The 22,840-nt window shown below is 35.9% G+C and overlaps 1 protein-coding gene across 4 annotated transcripts in view; it reads right to left on the bottom strand.

Moving 5' to 3' along the window:
• Nucleotides 1–22,840, bottom strand: part of REV3L (REV3 like, DNA directed polymerase zeta catalytic subunit) — a 245,390-nt gene that overhangs the window by 86,381 nt on the left and 136,169 nt on the right. For 3 of the 4 annotated variants that reach the window (XM_067702334.1, XM_067702331.1, XM_067702335.1), the window contains 4 exons: nt 21,943–22,027; nt 21,707–21,858; nt 11,528–11,647; nt 8,558–8,795 (listed from right to left, as the gene is read on the bottom strand). In XM_067702334.1, coding sequence (XP_067558435.1) covers nt 8,558–8,795; nt 11,528–11,647; nt 21,707–21,858; nt 21,943–22,027 — 595 coding nt within the window. The remainder of the gene's footprint in view (nt 1–8,557; nt 8,796–11,527; nt 11,648–21,706; nt 21,859–21,942; nt 22,028–22,840) is intronic. The other variant, XM_067702333.1, reaches the window with a different exon arrangement.

Genomic DNA, 22,840 nt, shown 5'->3' with positions numbered 1-22,840 from the left:
GAACCACAGTGAGTTGCGTATGAGGGGCAGACTTGCAGTATAATCAAGTCCCATACCGCTTGGGTGGGGGACCCACAAACTGAAGAATAATTATATTAGAGAGGTTTGAGCCCCATGTCAGCTCCCCCAGCCTAGAGGTCTGGCATTGGAAACAGGAGCCACCAGAGCATTTGGTTTTGAAGGCCAGCAGGGCTTGATTGCAGAGACTCTGCAGGATTGGGGGAAACAGAGACTTCAGTCTTAAACAGTGCACACAAAATCTCACACACACTGGGACCAAGAGCAAAAACAGTAATTTGATAGGAGCCTGGGCCAGACCTACCTGCTGGTCTGGGAGGGTCTCCTGGGGAAGCAGGGGGTAGCTGTGTCTCACCCTGGGACACAGGCACTGGTGGCAGACATATCGGGGCGCATTCATCTGTGTGAACTCTCCTGGAGGTTGACATCTTGGCACCAAGACCTAGGCCCACCCAATAGCCTTTAGGTTCCAGTGCTGGGACGCCTCAGGCTGAACAACAAACTGGGTGGGGACATAGCCCCATCCATCAGCAGACAGGCTGCATAAGGACTTCCTGAGCCCACAGCCACCTCTAGACGAGCCGCTAAACACAGCCCTGCCCACCAGAGGGTCAAGACCGAGCTCCAACCACCAGTGGGCAGGCACTGGCCCCTCCCAACAGGAAGCCTGTACAAGCCTCCAGACCAGCCTCACACACCGGGAGGCAGACACCAGAAGCAAGAAAACTTCAAGCAAGACCAAGTCTGCAAATGCAGACTAGACACTATCCTGGGACCACCTGGACCTGGGCCCTTGAGTGATGAGAGGGGAGTGCGCTGCTGGGATGCATACAACATCTCCTACAATGGGCCACTTCTCCAAGGTTGAGAAACGTAACTAACCTACCACATACATAAAAATACAAATAGCAATTTAGACAAAATGAGAAGACAGAGGAATATGTTTCACATGAAGGAAAAACATAAAACCCCAGAAGAACTAAGTGATGTGGAGATAGGCAGTCTACCTGAGGAAGAGTTCAGAGTAATGATCATAAAGATGATCAAAAAACTCAGGAGAAGAATGGATGCAGATAATGAGAAATTAGAAGTTTTTAAAAAAGAATTAGAAAATATAAAGAGCAATCAAACAGAATTGAAGAATATAATAACTGAAAAGAAAAAAACACAAGAAGGAATCAACAGTGGACTAAATGAGGAAGAAAAATGGATCACTGAACTGGAAGACAAAGTACTGGAAATCACTGCTGCTGAACAGAAAAAAGAAAAAAAAAAAAAAGACATGAGGACAGTTTAAGAGACCTCTAGGACAACATCAAGAGTGCTAATTTTTGCATTATAGGGGTCCAGAAGGAGAAGACAGAGAGCAAGAGCATGAGAGAATATTTGAAGAGAACAGGATTAACCCAAGGAGGAACACACTGAGACACACAGTAATCAAACTGACAAAAATTAAAGATAAAATATTAAAAACAACAAGGGAAAAGCAACAAATAACATACAAGGGTACTCCCATAAGGCTATCAGCTGATTTTTCAGCAGAAACTCTGCAGGCCAGAAGGAAGTGGCACAATATACTTAAAAGTGATGAAAGAGAAAAACCTACACCCAAGAATACTCTACCCAGCAAAGTTCTTTGATTTGACGGAGAAATCAAAAGCTTTATAGACAAACAAAAGCCAGAAGAATTCAGCACCACCAAACCAACTTTACAACAAATGCTAAAGGAACTTCTCTAGGCAGAAAAGGCTACAACTGGAAAAAAGAAAATGACAAAATGGAAAAGCTCACTGGTAAAAGCAAACATACAACAAAGATAGGAAATCATCCACACACAAAGCTAGTAGGGAGGTTAAAAGACAAAAGTAGTAAAATCAGTTGTATCCACAATAAGCAGTTAAGGTATACATAAAACAATTACATGTAAAATATAATATCAAAAATAGTAATCATGACAGGAGGAGAGTACAAATACAGAGTGTATCTAAAATGCATTTGAAATTAAGAGATCAGCAACTCAAAATAAGCATGTATGTATACAGACTGCTATACAAAAACCTCATGGTAACCACAAAACAAAAAAACTATAATATACACACAAAAAAGAAAAAGGAATCCAAACGTAACACTAAAGACAGTCATCAAATCACAAGAGAACAAAAGAAAGGGGAAAAAAGGACCTACAAAAACAAATCCAAAACAATTAACAAAATGGCAATAAGAACATATATATCAGTGAATACCTTAAATGAAAGCGGACTAAATGCTCTAACCAAAAGACACAGACTGGCTGAATGGATACAAAAACAGGACCTGTATATATGATGCCTACAGGAGACTCACTTCAGATCCAGAGACACATACAGACTGAAAGTGAGGGTATGGAAAGAGGTATTCCACACAAATGGAAATCAAAGGAAAGCCAGAGTCGCAATACTTACATCAGACAAAATAGACTTTAAAATAAAGATGTTATAAGAGACAAAGAAGGACACTACATAATGATCAAAGGATCAATCCAAGAAGATACAACAATTACAAATATATATGCACCCAACATAGGAGCACCTCAAAATATAAAGCAAATGTTAACAGGCATAAAAGGAGAAATTGACAGGAACAGAATAATAGTGGGGGATTTTAACACCTCACTTTCATCAATGGACAGATCATCCAGACAGAAAACCAGTAAGCAAACACAGGCCTTAAATGACATACTAGACCAGATGCACTTAACTGATATATATAGGGCACTCCATCCAAAAGCAACAGAACACACATTCTTCTCAAGTCCACATAGAACATTTTCAAGGATATATCACATAATGGACCACAAAGCAAGCCTTGGTAAATCTGAGAAAACTGAAATCATATCCAGCATCTTTCCCAACCACAACACTATGAGGTTAGAAATCAACTACAAGAAAAAAACTGCAAAAACCACAAACATACAGAGGCTAAAAAATATGCTACTAAACAACTAATGAATCACTGAATAAGTCAAAGAGGAAATCTAAAAATATCTAAAGTCAAATGCAAATACTACAATCCAAAACTTATGGGATGCAGCAAAAGCAGTTCTAAGATAGAAGTTTATAACAATAACCATACAAGCTTACCGCAGGAAACAAGAAAAATCTCAAATAAACAACCTAATCTTACACCTAAATTAAGTAGAGAAAGAAGAACAAACAAAACACAAAGTTAGTAGAGGGAAAGAAATCATAAGGATCAGAGCAGAAATAAAGGAAATAGAGACTAAAAAAACAATAGAAAAGATCAATGAAACTAAGAAGCTGGTTCTTTGAAAAGATAAACAAAATCGATAAACCTTCAGCCAGATTCATCAAGAGAAAAAGGGAGAGGGCCCAAATCAATAAAATCAGAAATGAAAAAGGAGAAGATACAACTGACACCACAGAAATACAAAGGATCATAAGAGACTACTACAAGAAACTACTCGCCAATAAAATGGACAACTTAAAAGAAATGGAAAGACTTCCCTGGTGGTCCAGTGGCTGGGACTCCACACTCCCAACACAGGGGGCCCAGGTTCAATCCCTGGTCATGGAACTAGATCCCACATGCTGCAACTAAGACCTGACGCAGCTAAATAAATAAATAAATATTTTTTTTAAAAAAGAAATGGAAATAGAAAATATGGGCAGACCAATTACCAGTATTGAAATTGAGTCAGTAATTTAAAAACTCTCAAGAAACAAAAGTCCAGGACCAGATGGCTTCACTGGTGAATTCTACCTAATATTTAGAGAAGAGTGAACACCCACCCTTCTGAAACTACTCCAAAAAACTGCAGAGGAAGGAATGCTTTCACACTCATTCTATGAGGCCACCATCATCCTGATACAAAAACCAGACAAAGATATCACATAAAAAGAAAATTATAGGCCAATATTACTGATGAACATAGGTGCAAAAATCCTCAATAAAACACTTGCAAGCTGACTCCAACAATACATTAAATACCATACACCATGATCAAGTGGGATTTACCGCAGGGATGCAAGGATTTTTCAATATATGCAAATCAATCAATGTAATACACCACATTAACCAACTGAAGAATAAAAATCATGATCATGATCAAAAAATATGATCATCTCAATAGATGCAGAAAAAGCTTCTGATAAAATTCAACATCCATTTATGATAAAAACTCTCCAGAAAGTTGGCATAGACGGAACACACCTCAACAAAATAAAGGCCATATATAACAAACCCATACCTAACATCATACTAAATGGTTAAAAGCTGAAAGCATTTCCTCTAAGATCAGGAACAAGACAAGGATACTCACTCTTGCCACTTTTATTCAACATAGTTTTGGAAGTCCCAGCACAGCAATCAGAGAAGAAAAAGAAAAAAAGGGATTCAAATTGGAAAAGAAGTAAAACTGTCACTGTTTGCAGATGACACGATGCTATACATAGAAAATCCAAAAGACGCCACCAAAAAACTACTAGAGGTCAACAATGAATTTGGTAAAGTTGCAGGATACAAAATTAACACCAGAAATCTGTTGCATTTCTATACGCTTACAATGAAAGATCAGATAGAGAGGACTTGCCTGGGGGCACAGTGGTTAAGAATCTGCCTGACAATGCAAGGGACACGGGTTTGATCCCTGGTCTGGGAAGATCCCACATGCTGCAGAGCAACTAAGCCCATGCACCACAACTACTGAGCTTGTGCTCTGGAGCCCGTGAGCCACAACTACTGAAGCCCGCATGCCTACAGTCTGCGCTGCACAACAAGAGAAGCCACCGCGATAAGAAGTCTGCGCACTGCAACAAAGAGTAGCCCCCGCTTGCCACAACTAGAGAAAGCCCACTCACAGCAACAAAGACCCAAAAATAAATAAATTAAATAAATAAATTTATATATTTTTAAAAAAAGATCAGAAAGAGAAATTAAAGAAACAACCCCATTTACCAGCACAGCAAAAAGAATAAAATACCTAGGAATAAACCTACCTAAGGAGGCAAAAGACCTGTACTCCAAAAAATATGATGCTGATGAAAGAAACTGAAGATGACACAAACAGCTGGAAAAATACACTGTGTTCTTGGATTGACAGAATCAATGTTGTTAAAAATGACCATACTACCCAAAACAATCTACAGATTCAATACAATCCCTACCAAATTACCAATAACATTTTTCAGAGAACTGGAACAAAAAACTTTAAAATTTGTACGGAAACACAAAGGACCCCAAATAGCCAAACAATCTTGAGAAGGAAGAACAGAGCTGGAGGAATCAGGCTCCCTTACTTCAGAGTATACTACAAAACTACAGTAATCAAAACAGTATGGTACTGGCACAAAAACACACACACAGATCAATGGTACTGGACAGAAAGTCCAGAAATACACTCATGCACTTAAGGTCAATTAATCTACAACACAGGAGGCAAGAATATACAACAGAAGACTTCCCTGGTGGCGCAGTGGTTGAGAGTCCGCCGGCTGATGCAAGGGACACAGGTTCGTGCCTCGGTCTGGGAAGAACCCACATGCCGTGGAGCAGCTGGGCCCATGAGCCATGGCCGCTGAGCCTGCGCGTCTGGAGCCTGTGCTCCACAACGGGAGAGGCCACAACAGTGAGAGGCCCGCGTACCGCAAAAAAAAAAAAAAAAAAGAATATACAACAGAGAAAAAGGCAGTCTCTTCAACAAGTGGTGCTGGGAAAACTGGACAGCTACATGCAAAAGAATGAAATTAGAACATTCTCTACACCATTTACAAAAATAAACTCAAAATGGATCAAAGACCTGAATGTGAGACTGAATACTATAAAACTCCTAGAGGAAAACATAGCACAGTCTTTGACATAAATTGCAGCAAAATTTTTTTGGATCCATCTCCTAGAGTAATAGAAACAAAAACAAAAATAAACAAATGGGACCTAACTAAACTTAAAAGCTTTTGCACAGCAAAGGAAACCACAAACAAAATGAAAAGACAACCTATGGAATGGGAGAAAATATCTGCAAATGATGCGACCAACAAGGGCTTAATTTCCAAAATACAAACAGCTCATGCAGCTTAATATAAAAAAAAACAACAACAGGGCTTCCCTGGTGGTGCAGTGGGTTAAGCATCTGCCGGCCAATGCAGGGGGCACAGGTTCAAGCCCTGGTCCGGGAATATCCCATGTGCCATGGAGTAACTAAGCCCATGTCACAACTACTGAGCCTGCATTCTAGAGCCCGCGAGCCACAACTACTGAAGCCTGCGCGTCTAGAGCCCGTGCTCTGCAACAAGAAAAGCCACCACAACGAGAAGCCTACGCAACACAACAGCAGCCCTCACTCACCGCAACTAGAGAAAGCCCACACGCAGCAACGAGGACCCAATGCAGCCATAAATAAAAAATTTAAAATAAAATAAAAGGAATAATCGTTTTAAAAGAAATTTTAAAAACCAAACAATCCAATCAAACAATCGGCAGAAGACCTAAACAGACATTTCTCCAAAGAAGACATACAGATGGCCAACAGGCACATGAAAAGATGCTAAATATCACTAATTGTTGGAGAAATCCAAATCGAAACTACAATAAGGTATCACTTCACAGCAGTCAGAACTTCCATCATTAAAAAGTCTACAAATAATAAATGCTGCAGAGGGTGTGGAGAAAAAGGAACCCTCCTACACTGTTGGTGGGAATGTAGATTGGTGCAGCCACTATGGAGAACAGTATGGAGGTGGTTTAAGATACTAAAAATAGAGCTACCATATGATTCTGCAATCCCACTCCTGGACATATATCTGGAGAAAACTCTAGTTCAAAAAGATACATGCACCCCAATGTTCAGAGCAGCACTATTCAGAATAGCCAAGACATGGAAGCCACCTAAGTGTCAATCGACAGATGAATGGGGAAAGAAGATGTGGGATAAATAAATATATATATATATACACACACACACACACACACACACACACATGTATACATATATATGAATATTACTCAGCCATAAAAAAGAATGAAATAATGCCATCTGCAGCAGCATGGATGGACTAAGTCAGACAGAGAAAGACAAATATCATATAATGTCACTTATATGTGGAATCTAAAATATGATACAAATGGGGACTTCCCTGGTGGTCCAGTGGGTAAGACGCCACACTCCAAATGCAGGGGGCCCAGGTTTGATCCCTGGTCAGGGAGCTAGATCCCACATGCCATAACTAAGAAGTCTGCATGCCATAACTAAGACCCCGTATGCTGCAACTAAAGATCCTGCATGTCACAACGAAGATCCTGCGTGCCGCAACTAAGACCCAGCACAGCCAAAATAAATAAATAAATTTTAAAAATATGATACGAATGAATTTATTTACAAAACAGAAAGACTCACAGACATAGAAAACAAACTTATGGTTACCAAATGGGACAGTGGAGGGGAGGGGAGATTAGGAATTTGGGATTAACATATACGTACTACTTTATGTAAAACAGATAAATAATAAGGGCCTACTGTATAGCACAGGGAACTATATTCAATATCTTATAATAATCTATAATGGAAAAGAATCTGAAAAAGAATATATATATATAAAAACTGAATCACTCTGCTATACATCTGAAACTAACACAACACTGTAAATTAACTATACTTAAAAAAAAAGGTTAAAATGTAAAAAGGAAAGAAAAAAAGAAAACCACACTGCCATCTTACTCATTTTCTTTGAGAAATGGAACAGAATATCAGTTACTGCTTCTGACATTCATTCATTCATTAATATTTAACTCCTTCGATCTAATCAGACCTAGAAGCCATTCCTTGTCTTCAAGCTGACTCTATATTTGTTGCTCCGACCCATAAGAGTTTAACTCTCAAAGGGCATTCTTTTTTCCTCAAGTTCTGAGATAAGGAGGCACTTCTATTTTGCCCCATTTATGACCCATATATTACTATTGTATATACAGACAAATGATTTCTAAGTTAGGTTTATGAGGAGAGCACAAATTGGAGCAAGGTAATCAAAAGACACAAACTTTGTTATAAGACAAATAAGTACTAGGGATATAATGTACAACACGGTGACTATAGTTACCACTGCTGTATGATACATATGTACGTATGTATATATATGCTGTATGTATGATATATATGAAAGTTCTCATTACAAGGAGACAAAAAATTTCCCCCATTTCTTTTTATTGTAATTATATGAGATGATGGATGTTAACTAAACCTGTTGTAATTATTTCATAATATATGCAAATCAAACCATTATGCTGTACATCGAAAATTCATACAGTGGTGTATATCAATTATATCTTGTTAATAATAGAAAAAAATAAAGTTAGGTTTAATCTTTTTAAATGTACCAAAATTTTATTTTGCTTGGAATATAAAGTTTACACACTATTTAAAAGAGATTTCAAAGAAGTCAATTTAGTTTATTAGGTATTTTTTATTATGAATAATAGTAAGAAATAATTTCTGATTAAAGAATAATGATAATGATCAAAGGTAAAGCAACTGAAATAACTAAAAAGTTACCTCTTTTTGGCACAATGTTCTTCAATATTGCTGTCCCATCTCTGAGACATTACTAAACTAAGCTCCATTTCTTCTTTTTCAATCTGTGGTTCATTTTCTTCATCATCACTATTTTGAGGATTTTTACTGTTTCCAAACGAACGACATGATGATGGCATCCTATTTCTTCCCCCCTGATATCCGTCATTTTCCAAACCAGCAAGAAGATGTACCAGAGCCTCATCAGGACTACTGTCCACTATAAAACAAGTGAAGCATCACCAACAAACAACTTAAATTTTCTAAGTAATTCAATAATTCAGATCAATTATATATAAAACAACAACAAGAACCACAGATGCTGGCACATGCTGAAAGGATACAGCTGGTACAAAGATTTATGTATTGATGTAATTCTTCCATTAAAGTGTAATATTTGGACCACCTGCATTACACATGATTTTGTGTCCTTAAAAAGAAAATTCCCAGACACCATCTCACACCTACTGAATTAGAATTTCTGATGTAGGGCCCAGGAATTTGCACGTTAACAAGTTGCTCAATCTCTTACTGCACAAGCAAGGTTGAGGAGCACTAAACCAAATATAATCACAAGTGATCAAACTAAATATAAAATATATAATAAATATATGAATTAATGCTAAGGAAGTGCCTTAAAAATGATAATGTGAACACCTTATCCCTCTCTTAAGCTGTATTTAGCTCACAGGACAGTCAAACAAAACCTGTAGTTGCAAAACACGAGAGAGCTCTAAAAGTGATTAATAACATTACTTAAAAACCTTGAAGACCACCACTGAAATATCACCATCATATGCACTAGGGTTGCTAAAATCAAAAACAGATAATAACAAGTGTTGACAAGGATGTGAAGAAATTGGAGCCCTCATACACTGCTGGTCGAATTGTACAGTGGTGCAGTTGCTTTGGGGAAAAAAAGTTTGGCAGTTCCTCAAAATGCTAAACACAGAGTTACCAGAGGACCCAGTAATTCCATTCCTAGGTATGTATCCAAGAGAAGTGAAAACATATGTCCACACAAAAACCTATACGTGAATAATCATAGCAGCATTACCCCAATGGCCAAAAAAGTGGAAACAACCCAAATATCCATCAACTGAAAGATGGAAAAATGAAATATGGTATATATCCATATGATGCAACATTATTCAATAGTAAAAAGGAATGCAATACTGACATATACCTCAACATGAATGAATCTTGAAAACATTATGCTAAGTGAAAGAATACAGAAACAAAAGGTTATATAATTCTGTTTATATGAAATGCCGAAAATAGGTAAATCCAGCAAAAGAGAAAATAGATTAGAGGTTGCCAGAGGCTGAGAGGAATGAAAAATGGAAAGTGACTACAAATGGGTATTGCATTTCTTTTTAGGGTGATAAAAATGTCCTAGAAAAAAAAAAAAAGTCCTGGAATTACATAGTGGAAATGGTTGCATAAATACCTGAAATGCTAAAAACCACTGAACTGTACATGTTAGAAGGTGAGTTTTACAATATGTGAATTATATCCCAATAAAAGCTATTATTTTTAAAAAAAAGATCATAAAGATGGAGGTTTGTTCTAATCTAGTACACAACCTTTTTCTCTGTAAAATGAGATAATATATTCCCCATTTACTAAACTATTAAGTTTCAGGTTTTCTTTGTTGACATTAAACAAACTGGTTCAATCATGCTACTGGTTCAATCATGCTACCAACTGTAAGGCTACCAACTGTAAGGCAAAATTGAAGATATTTGCTTATAAGAGCCATTTTGGCAAAAACCCATTTCTTAATCTAGAATTGCAGTTAATTTTTCCTGCCTCATACTTTAAAAATGGTTAACATTGGCAAATGATTTATAGATATTTGACTCTCAGATCTCTAACACTGAGATTACATTTTTTGTAACCTTATGCAAGGTGGAATTATATCAGCTGGTGATACATTATATTTGCCTAATATAATGAAATAAGGATATGTCTCTCTTTTTAAATTTCTTTTTTGTTTTTTATAACTAAAATATAACTTAGGTATATATCTATCTATTTACTCAGAGAAATAAAACATTTAGATTATAAACTTCAAATTAATTTTTAAATGTGGTCTTTGGATCATTTCTTTCTACGTATTTCATGTCATTCATTTAAAAAAGAAAAAAGCTACCTACCTCCATAGAAAATGTTCTTGAAATATGACTATGTACAATAATTTTGGTACTGTCCCTAGTCATTCAATTAATCTTCCACTCAAATGAAAATGTAAATAACAGAGAGAAGACACTGTAGAGAGGTAGGATAACATTTGATGCTATACCTCATTTGATACAGTAAGAATGGAAAAATGGAAAGTGAGCAAGAAACATAAAATCACTATACCAAGCAAAGCAAGAGGCATGAAGTTCAATGATATCTCACTTTTTGCAAAGAAAATTTAAATAAATTTCTGAAAAATGTCAGTAATTTAGACTAAATTATTGAAATGAAATCTAGCAAATGGTTTACCATATTAATGAAAATGCATTTATGGAGATGCAAAGATACTCAGAAATAACTGTCATGTTCTACATGCTAGTCAAAAATTAACAGCTCGAAAGGAATTGTCCAGGGAAATTCCTGATACTTACCAAGAAAGAATAAATTATGGTATTTTATTAATGTTCTTAACTTTGGAGAATTTTAATTCAAATTAAGCATATTTCCCCTTAAAACAATATGGTTCTCTTCCAAACAAAGTTAAAAAAAAAAAAAAATTATTTTCTTACACAACTATTTTTCAGAAAAAGCTGTGTAGAAAACAAAAAAGAAGCTACTACATCTCATAATGCAAGATTTCATTTTTATACTAAGAATTTATCAAACATGCAATATTAACCTCTTCAAATCAAAGAAAAAAATACCGCCTGACATACGCACTTTTGTTGATATAAGACACTGAAAATTTATGGCACAATTGTTACTTACAGAAAGCTGGTGACTCACTCAGTCTTTGGGTCAAAGGCTGAAAAGTCTGACTGTTTTCCATGAGGTTCAAAATTGCTTCTTCATTAATAAGAGCTTCCTCCACTTTGTGTCTAATATGACCTTAAGAGGACAAAGAGTACAAAAACATTAAAGTAAATGACCTAAATCTGAAATTTACTGTTTAGAATTTGTATAAATTAGGAAACATTACAATGTAAACCTATTTAAAATTTTGAAGTGTTGCTGACATATGCTAAATAAAACCATAATAAAACTTAATGAAAGCCACAGGAATATCTAACTAGTCATACAGAGTAATTAAAAAAACAAAAACAAAAAACCCTGAAACTGTGAATCACTAAATATTTACAATCTCTTTAGTCTCTAAATCCTACCTAGTATGTACAGACAGTAATATTACTCTGATAAAAATCCATGTACATTAAAATTTGTAAAACGAGTTCTTAGAGGGAAGTGCATAGTGATACAGGACTTCTTTAAGAAAAAGGAAAAAGCTCAAATAAACAATCTAACACATCACCTAGAAGAATTAGAAAAAGAAGAACAAACAAAACCTAAAGTCAGCAGAAGGAAGGAGATAATAAAGATCAGAGAGGAAATAAATAAAGTAGAGATTTAAAAAAATAGAAAAAAACAATAAAACCAAGAGCTGATTCTTTGAAAGCATAAACAAAACTGACAAACCTCTGGCCAGGCTTAGCAAGAAAAAAGAGAGAAGACCCAAATAAACAAAATAAGAAATCAAAGAGGAGAAATCACAACTGATACTGCAGAAATACAAAAAACCGTAAGACAACACTATGAACAATTACACAACCTAGAAGAAATGGACAAGCTTCTAGAAACATACAGCCCTCCAAAACTGAAACAAGAAGAAACAGATAACTTGAACAGATCATCTGATCACTAGAAGTGAAACAGAATCTGTAATAAAAACTCCCTGCAAACGAAAGTCCAGAACCAGATGTTTCACAGGTGAATTCTACCAAACGCACAAAGAAGAACTTATACCAATCCTTCTCAAACTCTTCCAAAAGATTGAAGAGAAAGGAATACTCCCAAAGACATTCTATGAAGCCACCATTACCCTGATACCAAAACTAGACAAAGACACTACCCAAAAAAGAAAATTACAGGCCAATATCTTTGATGAATATAGATGCAAAAATTCTCAATAAAATATTAGCAAACTGCATCCAACAACACGTAAAAAAGATCATACACCATGACCAAGTTGGATTCATCCCAAGGTCAAAAGGATGGTTCGACATATGCAAATCAATCATTGTGATACACCACATCAACAAACGAAAAGACAAAAACCACATAATCATCTCAATAGATGCAGAAAAAGTATCTGATAAAATTCAACATCCATTCATGATAAAAACTCTTACAAAAGTGGGTATAGAGGGAACATACCTCAGCATAACAAAAGCTATTTGTGACAAACCCACAGCCAATATAATAATGATGAAAAGCTGAAAGCCTTCCTGCTAAACTCTGGAACAAGACAAGGATGCCCACTCTCAACATTTCTATTCAACATAGTATTGGAAGCCCTAGCAACAGGAATCATACAAGAAAAAGAAATAAAAGGTATTCAAATTGGTAAGGAAGAGGTAAAATTGTCATTATATGCAGATGACGTGATAGTATATATAGAAAACCCTAAAGACTCCACATAAAAACTACTAGAACTGATAAATGAATACAAGGTAGCAGGATACAAGCTTAACATACAAAATTAGTTGCATTTCTTTACACTAACAATGAAATACCGGAAAGGGAATGTAAACAAACAATCCCTTTTAAAATCACATCAAAAAAATTAAAATACTTAGGAATAAACCTCCCCAAGGAGGTGAAAGACTTATATGCTGAGAACTATTGATACAAAACATTAACAGAGGAAACTGAAGATGACTCAAAGAAATGGAAAGATATCCCATGCTCCTGGACTGGAAAAATTAATATTGTTAAAATGGCTATACTACCCAAAGCAATATACAGATTTAAGGCAATACTCATCAAAATACCCATGACATTTTTCACAGAACTAGAATAAATATTCCTAAAATTTATATGGAATCATAAGAGACCCAGAATTGCCAAAACAATCCTGAGGAAAAAGAACAAAGCAGGAGGCATAGCCCGTCCAGACTTCTGACAATACTACAAAATTACAGTACTCAAAACAGCATAGTATTGGCACAAAAACAGACATATAGATTAATGGAACAGAACAGAAAGCCCAGAAATAAACCCACACATGTATTGACAGTTAATCTTCAACAAAGGAGGCAAGAATATACAATGGGGAAAAGACAGTCTCTTCAGCAAGTGGTGTTGGGAAAGTTGGACAGCAGCATGTAAATCAATGAAACTAGAACACACCCTCATATCATGCACAAAAGTAAACTCAAAATGGCTTGAAGATTTAAATATAAGACATCATAAAACTCCTAGAAGAGAACATAGGTAAAACATTCTCTGACATAAATTATACCAATGTTTTCTTAGGACAGCCTCCTAAGGCAACAGAAATAAAAACAAAAATAAACAAATGGGTCCTAATCAAATGTATAAGCTTTTGCACAGCAAAAGAAACCATAAACAAACCCACAGAATGGGAGAAAATATTTGCAAATCATGTGACCAACAAGGGCTTAATTTCCAAAATATACAAACAGCTCCTACAATTCAATAACAAAAAACCAAACATCCCAATTGAAAAATGGGCAGAAGACCTAAACAGACATTTCTCCAAAGAATACATATAGGTGGCCATTAGGCGCATGAAAGATGCTCATCATTGCTAATTATTAGAGAAATGCAAATCAAACTACAATGAGGTATAACCTCACACCAGTGAGAATAGCCATCATTAAAAAGACTACAAATAACAAATGCTGGAGAGGGTGTGTAGAAAAGGGGAACCCTCCTACACTGTTGGTGGGAATGTAAGTTGGTACAGCCACTACAGAAAACAGTATGAAGGTCCTCAAAAAACTAAAAACAGAGTTGCCCTAGGATCCAGCAATGCCATTCTTGGGCATATACCCAGACAAAACTATAATTCAAAAAGATACATGCACCCCTATGTTCATAAAAGCACTATTCACAACAGACAAGACATGGAAACAACCTAAATGTCCACTGATAGATGAATGGATAAAGAAGATGTGGTATACTTATACAATGGAATACTACTCAGCCATTAAAAAGAATGAAATAAGGTCATTTTCAGCAACATGGATGGACATAGAGATTATCATACTGAGCAAAGTAAGTCAGAAAGACTTTGAAAGACAAATACCATGTTATCACTTATATGTGGAATCTAAAATATGACACAAATGAACTTCTCTACAAAACAGAAACAGACTCACAGAGACTTGTGGTTGCCAAAGGGGAGGGGAGTGGAGAAGGGAAGGATTGAGAGTTTGGGATTAGCAGATGCAAACTATTATATATAGGATAGATAAACAACAAGGTCCAACGATATGGCACAGGGAACTATATTCAATATCCTGTAATAAAACATAATGGAAAAGAATATGAAAAATAATATATATATATGTATAATGGAGTCACTTTGCTGTACAGCAGAAATTGTACACAACAGGGAATCAACAATACTTCAAAAAAACATTTTTTTAATATAAAAATGTTACCACTTACAAAAAATAAAATAAAATTTATAAAACAAACAGAAAAGACAAGTTGTCCGACTTAAATAATAAAATTCTCTAGGGCTTCCCTGGTGGTGCAGTGGTTGAGAGTCCGCCTGCCGATGCAGGGGACACGGGTTCGTGTCCTGGTCTGGGAAGATCCCACATGCCGCGGAGCGGCTGGGCCCGTGAGCCATGGCCGCTGAGCCTGCGGGTCCCAAGCCTGTGCTCCACAATGGGAGAGGCCACAACAGTGAGAGGTCCGAGTACCACACAAAAAAAAAAAAAAAGAAAGAAAAAAAAATTCTGTATAGTTTATTTTGAAATAATTCATTTTACATTAACTTTATATTTCTCCATATCTTTTAATTCATGATTTTAAAATGTAAGTCTTTTGCCATGTGATTTTTATAGAAGGTCTAATGTACAGAGGGATTAAATAATTTTTAGAAGATAAAATGAATCTCATAATCTAATCAAAGGGAGAGAGAGAATAAAAAGCACATAATAGTAGGGGAAAAGAAGACTATATAGGACTTCCCTGGTGGCGCAGTGGTGAAGAATCCACCTGCCAATGCAGAGGACATGGGTTTGAGCCCTGGTCTGGGAAGATTCCACATGCTGCGGAGCAACTAAGCCCATGCGCCACAACTACTGAACTGTGCTCTAGAGCCCACAAGCCACAACTACTGAGCACACGTACCACAACTACTGAAGCCCACGCGCCTAGAGCCCGTGCTCCGCAATAAGAGAAGCCACCAAAATGAGAAGCCCGTGCACCGCAACGAAGAGTAGCCCCCACTCGACACAACTAGAGAAAGCCCGCGTGCAGCAACAAAGACCCAATGCAGCTAAAAATAATTTTTAAAACACCTCAATAATCTTAAAAAAAAGACTATATAGCAAAATATGGCAAGCAGTTTAAAGAAAGCTAATTGGAAACAGTTCTATTTTTCTCCTTCTGATATTCAGACTTAAAACTAAGTGTTTTTCAACAGTTTTTAAAAGAGAGTTAGAAGCTTCAGGAAGAAATATTTTTAACACATCCTAGAAATATTTTAACACACATAGCAAGCCTAATAGTGTTTAGTCAAAATGAAAGAACAAAAAAACCACAGAAAATAGGTCATCTCAAAACAACAAAAAAATGAGATCAGTGAAAACAAAAGATGGTTCTCACACTAATAACAAAATAGACAAGACTGGCAAGAATGATCACAACAAAATAGAGAGAAGGCATAAACAATGTTAGAAATACAAGTTGAAGTGCCAAAGGTAAAAGAGGCACGTTAAAGTAATACTATGAACAACTTTATACCACAAATATGGAAAAATCAGATTAAATGGATAATTTCTTAGGAAAAATATGATATAAACTGATTCAAACAGAAACAGAAAACTTGAGTAGACCTGTAACAATTAACGAAGTTGAATTAATAGCTTAAAATCCACTCCCTTTACTTCCCACCCCCCCACCCCTGCCACATAAAATCAACCCACAAAAATCTATATAACTCTGGATGGTTTTACAGATGAGATCTATCAAACCTCTAAGATATAGATTATATCAATCTAATAAAAATTCTTGAAAGGAGAGTTGAAAAATATGAAAAGCTCCACAATGCATTTAATGGGGACAAAGTATGAATCTTTCTCAATTACTGAAAAAAAAAAAAGTTACAATTCTAAACAAAATATTATCAAAGTAGATATAGCAACATTTAAAAAAACACACTACATTATGACAACAAAGGATTTATTTCAGGAGTGCAAGAATAGTTTAACATTAGATACATTAACATTATTAATTTAACTACCATATTAACAGAATAAAAGAGAAAAACTGATTATGTCAATATTTTCAAAAAAAAAATTTGGTAATATTTAATATCCATTCATGATTTCAAAAAACCCAAACTTCGGGCTTCCCTGGTGGCGCAGTGGTTGAGAGTCCGCCTACCGATGCAGGGGACACAGGTTCATGCCCCGGTCCCGGAAGATCCCACATGCCATGAAGCAGCTGGGCCCGTGAGCCACGGCGCTGAGCCTGCGCGTCCGAAGCCTGTGTTCCACAACGGGAGAGGCCACAACAGTGAGAGGCCCGCGTACCTCCCCCCGCAAAAAAACCAAAAAAAAAAAAAAACCCCAAACTTCTTAAGAAGCAAGAAACAAGAGATAATAAACTGATTATAAAGTTTATCTACCAATATCCTGTAGTAAATTTCATACTTAATGATGAAATATAAAAGCATTCACTTTAAAGCCAGGAAAAACGTTTTTTTTCCATATCTACTTAATATCATCGTTAAGTTCTTAAGCACTGCATTAAAACATTAAAAAAGTATAAGGATGGGAAGGGAAGTAATACAATTATTATTTTCTGATGATGACTCTATACACAGAAAATCCAATCAAAAAGACATATTAACTATTAGCACTAATAAAAGTTGCTGGATATAAGACTGACACACAAGGTCAGTGAAGTTCCTAATACCAGCAATTAGAAGATGTAATTTTTGAAAGCTAAACTTAAAACTGCAACATTTATAAGGCACCTGGAGTATATCTAATAAAAGATATAAAATAATTTTACCAGAAAAATTGCAGAACTTTATTGAAAGACATGAAAGAAGACCAAATAAACTGAGAAATATATCATGTGCATAAATGAGCTAATTTGATATATAGAAAGATTTAAAATGTTTCTAAATTGGTCTATAAATTCAATAAATTTCCAATAAAATCTCAACAGGGTTCTTCCCAGAAACAAAACGATCTGATCTTAAAATTAACATGGGAAAGCTTTTTTTTTTTAAAATAAGATGTTGGGGGTAGGAGTTTATTAATTTATTTATTTATTTTTGCTGTGTTGGGTCTTCGTTTCTGTGCGAGGGCTTTCTCTAGTTGTGGCAAGCGGGGGCCACTCTTCATCGCAGCGTGCGGGCCTCTCACCATCGCGGCCTCTCTAGTTGCGGAGCACAGGCTCCAGACGCGCAGCCTCAGTAGTTGTAGCTCATGGGCCTAGTTGCTCTGTGGCATGTGGGATCCTCCCAGACCAGGGCTCGAACCCGTGTCCCTTGCATTAGCAGGCAGATTCTCAACCACTGCACCACCAGGGAAGCCCTGGGAAAGCTTTTTTTAAAGATCAAGAGTAAATACGACAATTTTGTAGATGGCTAGTGGGAAGCTGCTGCATAGCACAGGGAGATCATCTTGGTGCTTTGTGATGACCTAGAGGAGTGCGATAGGAAGGGTGGGAGGGAGGGAGGCTTAAGAGGGAGGGGTTATGGGGATATATGTATACATATAACTGATTCACTTTGTTGTACAGCAGAAACTCACACAACATGGTAAAGCAATTATACTCCAATAAAGATGTATTAAAAAAAGAGTAAATAAGATAATTTTGAAGCTAAATAGGGAAGATCTGCTGCTGATATGTATCATTACTTACGAAGCAACAGTAATTACAACAGTATGACATTAACATGGGAGAACACAACCGAGGTTGGGGAATTCAGTGAAAAAAAAAAACTTTTCAATAAATATGTTGGAACCACTAGCTCTTTATATCTAGAAAAATAAATAACAATAAGATCCTTACTATATACACAAGTAAAATGTCAAATGAACTGAAGACCTACATGTGAAAAACCAATCTGTAAGCACACATAAACCTTAAGGATGAAAACTTTCATTACATCCAGAAAGGGAAGGAATTGTAAACCAGGCACAAAAACCAAACAGTAAAGGAAAAAAACTGTTAAATTTAAGGTTAAAATTGAAGACACGTAAAACACTTTAAAAAAGAGAAAAGGGAAGAAAATCGAAAAAAAAAGCTAAAAAAAATTTTGTGGAGACTTTAAAGTGTAATTCTAGATGAGGAGAAAATATCTCTACAATAAATATAACTGATAAAGGCTTGATATCCAGAAAATATGAGGAATTCCTACAAATTAGTAAGAAAAAGAGTACAGATCCAGTAGAAAATGAGCAAAGAACATGAATAAGCAATTCTCAGATAAAGAGATCCAAATGCCCAAACTTATTAGTAATCAGGAAATGAAGATTAAACTAAGGAGATTTAGATTTCAAAGAATGAGAATGGCAAAAAATTTTTACACCTTACACTATCAAATATTGTTGAGGATGTAGGGAAGTTTAAGCTCTAACACATCATGGGAATATAAACTTAGGTACATTTTATAGAGCAACTGTGAAATACTGGCTTTACTACCAAATGTGATAGTTTTATTGTTAACATACCTCAAAATCTGAAAAATTAAGCACTAAAATTGAGCTTATAAGGAAAATAAAAGGCTAAGACAAAACTTATGCAACTCTGTAATGAGAACACTAACAAAATCAATAATTGGTACCTGAGGAAATAAACTGCTCAGTCAGGCAGGCAGCTCAGTGTGGCTGGAGGCTGTCATAGCAGATATTAAAAATGCACAGAAAATAATAGTACGGAAATTCTGGGTACATTTTGATTAGGATGGGGCTCGCAGATGCTAAGACAAAGCAAATGGAAATAGAGCTCTGAGCCAGAAGACTGCCATTAAAGTACTGAGGAGAGGGTGAAACCTGCCATGAGTCACAGAGGGCACAACACTAGGATGCAACTCTAGGGAAGGAGGAAGCCCTGGGTGGGTGTAGGTGCTCATTTCTAGCTGTTGTTTAATACAGTCAAAAGAGCCCCTGCTGCCAATGCAGCAGTGAAAAGAGGGCTTTTCCTTTCCTACTGAAGCCTGCAATTCTACTCCTCCTATTCTGGCTCCTCTTGCCTAAAAAAATTTTATGCGAAACAACATGACTTCTAAGTAAAACTTTAATTATTCTCTTATTTACCAATCATGTATAAGCTAACTGTATTACAAAAACCCTGTTAGAATAGATGCTATCTAGGTAGAGTATAATACACACACCCTAAGACCTGGCAAATTACACTTCTGTATGTCTTCTGTAAAGAAACTCTTGCACATGGCCACAAGGTGACAGACATAACACTGTTAACAACAGTGCAAAAGTGAAAACCATCTAATAGTTGTAGAAAACAGAAACACTTGTTTAGTCTTACAAAAGAATGCTAATCAGCAGCTAAAATGAATGACCTAGAAACATGTAAGAACAAGGATAGATTCCAAAGTTATTATTGCTGACACAAAAGATACTCAACATCATTAATGAGGGGTATGATGATTAAACCATAATGAGATGCCGTTTCACACATACTAGGATGGCTATATAAAAAAAGACAGATAATAACAAGTGTTAGTGAGATCGTGGGGTTTCTGAAACCCTCATATACTGCTGGTGGGAATGTAAAACAGTGCAGTCACTTTGGAAAACAGTTTGGCAATTTATTAAAAATTACACACAAATTTATCAAACGATCCAGCAATTCTCTTCCTTGTTATCTACTCAAGAAAAATGAAAATATATACCCATACAAAGACATAAATGTTCAGAGCATCATTATTCTTAAGGGCCAAAAAGTGAAAACAACTCAAATTTTCATCAACTGATGAATTAGTCAATAAAATATATCAGTAGAATGCACTACTACTAGGCAATAAAATGGAATGAAATACTGATAGATACTCCAATATGGATGAGCCTGAAAACATTATGCTAAGTGAAAGAAGCAAGGCACAAAAGATCACATTTTGTATGATTTCATTTACATGACATATCCAGAAAAGGCAAATCTTGAGAGACAAGGAAGAAGATGAGTGGTTACTTGGGGTTGGAGGTGTGACTGCAAATGGACACAAAGAATCTTATGAGGAGAAGGAACTATTCTAAAATTGAATTACGGAGATGTTAGTACAACTCTGTAAATTTACTATAAATCACTGAGTTATACACTTAAAATGAGTGAATTTTATGTTACATAAATTATACCCTAATTAAGTTGTTAAAAAACATAACGTTGAATGAAAAAAAGCAAGTTACTTAATCTACGCCAAGTAGGACACCATTTATGTAAAATCTAAAACCTAAAATAATAGTATATGGGCTTCCCTGGTGGCGCAGTGGTTGAGAGTCCGCCTGCCAATGCAGGGGACACGGGTTCGTGCCCCGGTCCGGGAAGATCCCACATGCCGCAGAGCAGCTGGGCCCATGAGCCATGGCCACTGAGCCTGCGCGTGCGGAGCCTGTGCTTCGCAACAGGAGAGGCCACAACAGTGAGAGGCCCGCGTACCACAAAAAATAAATAATAGCATATGTTTTGGACATACATATATAAGAAAACACAAAATCATATATTTTAACAGTTTGTACCAACTTCAGAATAGTGCTTACCTCTAGAGATGAAGAAAAGGTAAAAGAATGGGAGAGAGGTCTTTGCTACATCAATGATGTTTATTTCTCAGGAAAAAAAAAAAATTAGCTAACTCAACCAAATACTTATATCTCAGTGCTAGATACACAGGATGTCTGTTATGGTATTTTCTGTACACTTGAAAGAAAACCTCACCTTTGCTCAACTCTGTGTCTTTGTGGACTTCTACCATATTAGCCGGTGTACAGTGAAGAATATCAGGAGACAGAACCTCAGAGTGCAATGTTAATTCAGCAGAGAACTCCTGGGATCCATCGCTGTAGTCCACAGATCCTGATAATGTTCTGCTTAATTAAAACATATCCTTTATAACAAACTATATATCAAAGCAATAAAATTAGTTCTGAGATCTATAATAAATAACCACTTACACAGAGAAATCATTCTGTTTGAGAATTTCCTGAAGTCTCTTCTGAAATGTTTTTTCACTTTCTGTTGCTGGCACAAACCTGTGATCTTTGAATTTTAAAAGTGCATTAAAAAATGTAGAAAGCAAATAAATGAAATATTTTCCTTTTTCCTAGAAGAGCTTTTAAAATAGTAGCAATTTCCTATCCTTGACACATACAACACCACATAAAAGTAGTCCTATTATAAATCAACCAAAAGAGAAATGGTTGTTACTGAAGCTATGAAATTAAGCACTTAAAGTCAGTCTAAGATTAAGTTCTACAACTTAAATCTAAAAGAGAAAAACATTATTTTCTACCTATAAATGTATCATACACCCCGAACCTAGAAATTTTCCCTTTATAAAATATTTCTATTTTAAAAGAAATTAAAGGCATTCAAAACTTATCAAAGGATTTTTAGGGTCCAAGAGATTATAATACAAATTTTAATTGGACTTCAGTATAGGCTTACTACTGTATTTCAAATACCTTTGCCTTTTGAATTATGTCTTCTATTCTTTTACCTTTATTTAAAAATTTTTGTTGTATCCATGGCATTAATTAAGCCCCTTCAAATTCTTTTTGAATATAGCAGGGTTTAGTAAAAAATAAAATGAGTATTTTCTTCAGAGATGTACAAGGTAATCAAAGTCAGAATTTATATGACATACCCAGAAAATAACATGGGGGCAGAATTTCATGGGTGACATTTTCAAAGCATAATGAATTAAATGAAGTGTTTCTAAGTTGGGATTCATGCTCTTCTTTAAGTATTCTATAGCTCATTTGGAAATACAAGAGGTTAAAACATACCACAGAATGAAAAAGGAGAAAAAGGTACTACCAGTGAAAACCAAGGCCAATGAAGATGTCAATT

The sequence above is a fragment of the Pseudorca crassidens genome, chromosome 13 (genome assembly GCF_039906515.1).
Source record: "Pseudorca crassidens isolate mPseCra1 chromosome 13, mPseCra1.hap1, whole genome shotgun sequence".
In the NCBI taxonomy this organism is placed as follows: Eukaryota; Metazoa; Chordata; class Mammalia; order Artiodactyla; family Delphinidae; genus Pseudorca; species Pseudorca crassidens.
Note: the sequence above shows the minus strand (reverse complement) of the source record. Positions and strands in the feature narration are given on the sequence as shown.